The sequence below is a fragment of the Durio zibethinus genome, chromosome 10, assembly GCF_047325235.1.
Source record: "Durio zibethinus cultivar Kanyao isolate XHJ-2024 chromosome 10, ASM4732523v1, whole genome shotgun sequence".
Taxonomy (NCBI): domain Eukaryota; kingdom Viridiplantae; phylum Streptophyta; class Magnoliopsida; order Malvales; family Malvaceae; genus Durio; species Durio zibethinus.
The window spans coordinates 12,092,540-12,099,790 of NC_143171.1; the positions used below are offsets into that span (position 1 = coordinate 12,092,540).

At 34.2% G+C, this 7,251-nt stretch overlaps 1 protein-coding gene across 1 annotated transcript; it reads left to right on the forward strand.

The window, feature by feature from the left end:
* Positions 1-6,009: 6,009 nt before the first annotated feature.
* LOC111293318 (auxin-induced protein 15A-like) lies at positions 6,010-6,997 on the forward strand. Its single transcript, XM_022886098.2, has 2 exons — positions 6,010-6,413; positions 6,569-6,997. The coding sequence occupies exons 1-2, from the start codon at positions 6,411-6,413 to the stop codon at positions 6,842-6,844; spliced, it is 279 nt and encodes a 92-aa protein (XP_022741833.2). The 5' UTR covers positions 6,010-6,410; the 3' UTR covers positions 6,845-6,997.
* The last annotated feature ends 254 nt before the right edge of the window (positions 6,998-7,251 follow it).

Consider the following 7,251-nt stretch of genomic DNA (forward strand, 5'->3'; position numbering starts at 1 on the left):
TTGCTTAAGCTACTTCTTTAACTTCTTCAACTTCTTCAACTTTGAGAGTGACATTCAGTTAGGTGCTTTGGGTGGTGGCTCAACATCGAGCACCAACTCAATTTTATGACTGACCTCTCTTTTAGGTGGCAACCTCCTTAGCAATTCTACAGCATCATATCACGAAATGACTTTAACACCTTTAACACTTCCAAAAGGGTGTCAAACCTCAGCTTGCTTATCCAACTTCAATGCAGCCAAGAAGGTGTCTTTATTTTTACTCACACCTTTGGCAAACTGTATGATTGATACCATCTTGGTCTCAGACCTAGACTCACATCTCACTAATACAAGGCATAGACATTGAGAATCTAATATGTGAATGTAATTGGCAAAAGGCATAAGAAGGGCTTTAATCTATTCAAGAAAATCAAAACTAACCATAAATTCATAGTCATTAATTAGAATTACCTCTAAAGTTTCTTTGCCTTTATAATCTCTAAGTTAAAGCTTTACTATATATGCTACTCTAATGGTTGGAAACTCTTTAGAATTGATTGCCTTGATTGTACCAATCTTCTTATAAATTTTCAAGTTAAGTTTTTAGGTTGTATCACCAAATATAAACAGATGGGATGCTTTTATGTCCACCAAAGCATTCATTCGCTTACCCAAAACCATCAAATCCATGAACATCAATCCCTTATGCCTAGGGCACCCCTTTACTTGGATTGAATTGAGTACAATTGAATCAAGTTTCAAAGTCTCCTTCTTCGACTCTTCATCTAACTTTTTGATTATGGCTGACAACTTAGTTTGTTTAGGGTAGTCTCATGCTTTGTGCGATTTATCACATAAGAAGTAAAAAAATGGCTCATGGTTTTTCTTCCATCGTCTAGGCTTTTATTTCCCTAATAGTGGCTTTCATTGGCCATCTTTAGGCAAATGGTCTTAATCTCTATCTTTGGCCTACTGATTACAGTCTTTATCTTTAAACTGTCACTTTTGATCTTTCGTGCCTTTGCCATCCCCCTTAGGCTTAAAAGACTCGAACTTGTCTTATGGCTTGAACTCCACCAAGGACTCAACAGCTGTTATGGCCCAGGTTAGATCATGGACTCCTTTCCATTATAGCTTATGCTTTACCCACGGCTTGAGTCTATCCATGAAATAAAAGAAATTTTTAGTTTTGCTCAGATAAAAAATTTGTCGCACCAACTTTAAAAACTTATAGACGTACTTTTAAATTTTACCCTGTTTAGTAAGCCAGTGTAACTTTGCTCATGCCTCATTGTTGGCATACCTAAGGTAAAACTGTTTCCTAAACTCAATTTGAAACTCCTTCTAATTTTGAATCCAAGTACCACCACACCTCATATCATCATAATTATGTCTCTACCATAATTGGGCAACATCCATAAGATACATTGAGGTTATGCTTACCTTAGCAATATCATCTTGGATGCCAGAAGCCTAAAAGTACTGATACATTCCCCACAAGAAGTTGTCCACCTCTTTCATAACCCTAATTCCCTTGAAGTCCTTAAGCTTGGTGACCTCACTCAATGCCTAGGCATTTTAGTAAGCACACCATTCCCAATGGCTATTTTGCATATAGTGAGCTCTCTCTTGAGCCCTTTATCTTTTTATGCATGGCCTTGACTGAGGCCTTCATGGCGTCGTTCCTCTAGGTGAATACCTCAATGGCATCATTGAAGGTAGCCTATATCTCGCCTTTGAGTCCTTTTTTTATTTAGTTTAGCTTCTCAATGTAAGTATCCATATTTTTAAGCTTGTCCCTTATATATACCTTCGCCACCTCCACTTTGGTTACACACCTATCCATGGTAAACTAAATGTCCTTTGAGCTAACCCTCTTATCCTTACCATAAGCTTCATAAACCTCATCTTGTTAGATGGAAACATTGCCTTAAGATGCCATCTCTAAGTAGCAACCTTGAGCAATAATTGAACAACCAAAAGTTCTTATACCAATTGTCACGAGCTTCAGTCTTAAGCATAAGTTTTGTGTAGCCTTAGAAAAAGAATTGACTCTGTATGCCTAAGTCAACCTACAAACACTCAAGAAGAATGAGATACTAAAAAAAATCAAAAGGTAATAAGAATAAGAAAGCAAAGAACATAAAAAGATAGCTAGAATGCTCTTAACTTTAATTGCATAAATGAGTGTAGATGGATACAAATAAGGATATGTGACCCTTTATTTATATTTGAAACCCCTTTACATCTCTGTCTAATCGTAAATTCAAGGGATTACATTTAAAACACAAGATTACATGATATCCCCTTAATTTTATGGGATTGAATAGATATTCCCATTAAATTTCATGATTTAGGGGATATTGTCAGCATCTTCTAGGAATATGCTTGAGCAATGACTCTGTTGGAACTTTCTAGATCTTATACCCTCTTATGGGCCTTTTTAGAAGCTGTACAGGCATGGTTTGGGCCCTGATGATATGGTTTGGGCCCTGATGATATGGTGTGGGCAGATTTGGGTTTGGATGTTGTTATGCGGGTAGTTCTGATGCTACTTATCTATTTTGCGCTGAAACTTCAAAGCTCGATATTGGTGAGCAAGCCTTGGCCTCTGGTGAATGGGCTTTAGCTCTTAGTTTGACCACATAGTGCATGACACTTGGCTCTTTCACCAAAACTTCTTTGCCATTCCTTATTTTTCATTTCCTTTTTATAGTGGTCGGGTATTAATGTTAGTTAGAAAAGCCCACACCTCCCTAATAATGATGCAACGACTACAGCCTCCATTACCTTGTCCTATTTGGGCCCTACGACCTCTACCTTAAGCTCCCACTCCTTTACCTTGGGCTTTCTAAACCATCTTCCCTTTACATTAGTCACCAACATTGGTGACTAGTACTCTAACTCCCTCATCCTCTTTAGAGCTTTCAATTACTATTCTTCTTTTTGATGCTATCGCTTTATCAGCAACAGTAACACAAATAACAAACAAATAAAAATAGTTTCCTCGTAAAAACTTTTTGCAACAAACATAGAAACAATAGCAAACAATCACTCAAGCAACAAAGTTCTTTCTAACGCAAATAGAAAAAGTGAGTGAAAATTTTTCCAAGTTTCTTATCTATACTTAGCTAAACACCATGAATGAAAAGGTACCAATTAGAAATAATCCACGCATCAAGCAACTCCTTTGAAATGGCAACAATTTAAACCATTTCAATTGATTCCAAAATGGTCCAAATTAATATCTTTTAAACTTGACCTTTTTGTTACCCTTTTTCAAAACAAATACATTCATTCCCCCTCAAAAAAATTGGTTCCATTTTAAAATTTAAAACCACTAATTAGACTTGACCATCCTCGAATCCCAGAGCACCACGTGTACTCAATAATCGAACCTTTTAGAAACATGGGCGCGTTCCTCATACTGCCTTAATAAACATGCCTCACTATGTACATTTAGCATAGAGCATTAGTTTTTCCCTTAAAATTTTCTTAAGTCCCCATCTACTATTGCCTATGCCTTAACAAACAACACCACTTGCCAAAAGCGCACTGTTTGCTTCACAAAGACACATTATCAACACAGCTCACCAAGAGTATGCTCCTCACTTATCAAGGACATATCATAACATCGTTCGCCAAAGGCATGCTCTTCAACTTGCAGGGACATGTCATCAAAAGTAACTCACTAAGCTAAAATTGCCCTACTACCCAGCACATTTTCCTATACCTTAGTCAATGGTCTAAGGATGGTCACTTTATGACCTTCCCTCAAATTATGGGGGTAATATTTACCTTCATTACTCAATCAATGAAGTCAACCTTCTGAGTCACCTAACTAGTGCATGTCTAATTGCCACGTTACCTCACCTCAAAAACTAGCTCGCCTTTCGCTAAGGAAAGGCTCGCCCAACTTCACCACTGACATCCCATTATGGCATCACTTCAGAATTGAATACATAGCCTCTAATATTCAATGGTCCCAACCATGCTTTCTAATTGTAAGTTTAGGTTCCATCACCTTCAACCTTGAAACAACTTCCCTCTAATTAAGATATCCAAAAGTATCATCAATAATTTTTAACTTTTCAATACACTTTAAATGTTCAATTTTAACAATCTAACACACTAAATATTGTGCAAAAATTTATACAATCTCTTAATTCATGTTAATGCATTGAGTGTTTGCTTTAACTCCTATACTTTTTTTGTGCCTCTTAAGTGCGCAGAATATCTAGTGCTATGGATTTCTTCTAAGATGTCTTTCTTAAGTTCAATGTTATTGGGAGCGCACAATTTATATTAAATTTTCAAATTTTCATTGTTTCTTTGTCTATATTAAATTCATTATCTTAAACTTAAGTACTTTTAATCTTTTCAATCAAAGTAAACTCAACTATTTTTTGAGTAATCACTTTGTCCATGATTAACTTCTTTTAAATCTATCTTGTGTAATTCTTCAAAATATTCTTAGGATCGCAATCAAAATGTAAATTACTTGTGAATTTTTTTGTTTAAAGGATTTGTAATATCATTCGCTTTTTCAAGGTAGTAATTAATAAATAAATCATTTTGATATATCAACTCTTACCAAATTTCTTTCTTATATTTTCCTTCTTAAGACACATTGAAACTCTTATTATAAATGCTTACCTTCAAAAAATCATTACGTAGCTAAAGTCTATTTGAATAGTGGGCACATTTCTGAATAGTGGCGCGCGGCACATTTAATTTATCAAGGAGCATAGTGGCAAAAGAGAACGTCCGTACTTATGATGACTAAGAATTCAACTTTGACTTAGAGTATGGTGTGGTCGCAGTTTATACTTTCTACCAAGACTTTGCTTTAATAATTTCATTTGCTTTAATAATTTCATTCAATACATGATTATACTTTTTATTTTTTAAATAATTAATACGAAACTTTTGACTTGGTCATCATATGCTCATTTATCATCACATTAATGATTAATCAAAAATAATACTTTTGCCAATTTGTTCATATACGTGGCAATGACCCTTAGATTGTAAGGAGTATGATTATTTGGTCGCCATCATTTCCCGCTTGTGTGGTACTGGTAGGTCCAAACTCGTTCGAGATGAGTATTTTTTTTTTTCACAAAAAAAAAAAAAAATCTTAAGAGAGCAAGAGAAATAATTTGTGAATATTAAGCACCAAATATCAATTGTATAATAATTTATTTTTTTAAAAGAAAAATACAGAATCATTTGAATTAAATTTTAAATTTATTAATTTCCTTCGTTATGCCTATTTTTCATTATGACATGTGAAGGTAACATATGTCAAGCCCATAAAATATAATTAAGATATATATATCAACTCTTTAAATTATGAATTTTTTAAGCCAAATTATAATTTCATATGAATAAGATAATGAAAACAATGAGAGAATCAATATATACTTATATAGTTTCTCACAATCTTAACAAAATTAACATAGACTTAACACCTGAATAAACGGAACGACAAAACATCTCATGATATGAGATATCTAACAAATCATCCAAGACCACAAAACCACATATAGTAAATAAAATAAATCAAACACTAGAATATCCAAGAAAAAAAAAAATGAGTCCTACCATGAGAAACGAAAGTCAAATAAAAAACGTAACAGATTGCATCAGCACCAGGCCGTACGCATGTCTTTGGGATGGAAGCTTATAAATGTACTTTCGTTTTTGCTTTTTCATATTTTTTTTAGTACTTATTTTTAAATAAAATTATTTAAATTATTTTTTATAAATTTTTTCATATTCAAATTTAATAAATTTTATAATTTATTGGATACAAATTTGAACTCAAAATAATAAAATCTAGAACTACCAGAATTTTTTCCTCCAGATTATTCTACTCAAGCCTCTTTACCCGACCCAATTGATGGGCACTCTAGGTTCACACTTAATGGACTATTTATTTATTTATTTATTTTTATTTTATTGTTTTACCTATGATAATATCAATATCACCCTCCCACTAGGCAGGTAGAAGCCGTGGAATTCAATATATGGGGTCCAGCCATAATTCCCCTCCTAATTTCAACTTCGCTTTTGTTGAGGAATATCTCATGTATCTTGGTGTTAATTATTTAGTAGCTGTTTCCCATGCCTCTTCAAACTTGAGTGATCAAAAGCATTATTTCTGATTAATTTCAAACATACATTAATTACGTACCAACATCTCAACTTACTCTGCACCAAATCTGATCTAACTAAAGCAATGTTTTGTGCAAATCCAACAAAAAACTGAAGAGGCACATCTTTGAAGAGAAAAACATGGAGGTTCCACGTCCTCGTCCATCCTCACACCGGGACAAGTCGCTCTCAAAAAAAAAAAAGGGACGGCACAGAAAGGAATGAACGGAACAATATCCAAATTTTTATAAAGGGAAAACACCCACTTTATTATGGTATATTACTTTTTTTGTTTCATTTTTATTTATTTAACCCCCAAAATGTTCCCACCACTGCTATAAATATCAACACTTAATAGGCCTCAGCTTTGAAACAGCAGTGCAACTTGTCTCGAAAGTAGTAATTCAAAAAGACGATATTAATTATGCAGGTGGACATGAAGGCGAAGGTGAAGAAGGGATGGCTTGGCGTTCATGTTGGATTAGAGGAGGATGGAGGGTTTCAGCGATTTGTGATTCCCATATCCTACCTTTACCATCCACTTTTCAAGCTGCTTTTGGAGAAGGCTCATGAGGTATACGGCTACCACACGACGGGGCCTTTAAGGCTGCCATGTTCCATGGACGATTTTCTTAATCTCAAGTGGCGGATAGAGAAAGAGTCCAACCATCATCTTCCTCTCACTTTGTCCTTCCACTCTTGTTGAATTTCATCATCACAACATACATGCCAAAAACACATATAGCAGTATGCTTCCTGTCAATTAATTAGGCTTTCTTTTTCTTGGTTCGAAAATCGATATCGGGTTTTTTGGGTTTGTAAGGTACATAATTGTCGAGCTATATATCACTTTTTGCAACTTTGGTTTTTTTTTTTTTTTTTAAGTTTTAAGAGAGCAGAATCCTACGGGATAAAAAGAAAAAGTCGGGGTCGAACTTAAGCCTTTTATTTTCTTTAAGATTTACTTGATTATTAAATTAAACAGCTGAAGATAACTCTTATTATTTTTATATATACATAATTTTTTATAAATTTATCACTGGTTAAGACTCAAACTTTAAATTTGTACCATTTTAAATGCATAATATCTAGTCTGTTGATACCCAAAATAAG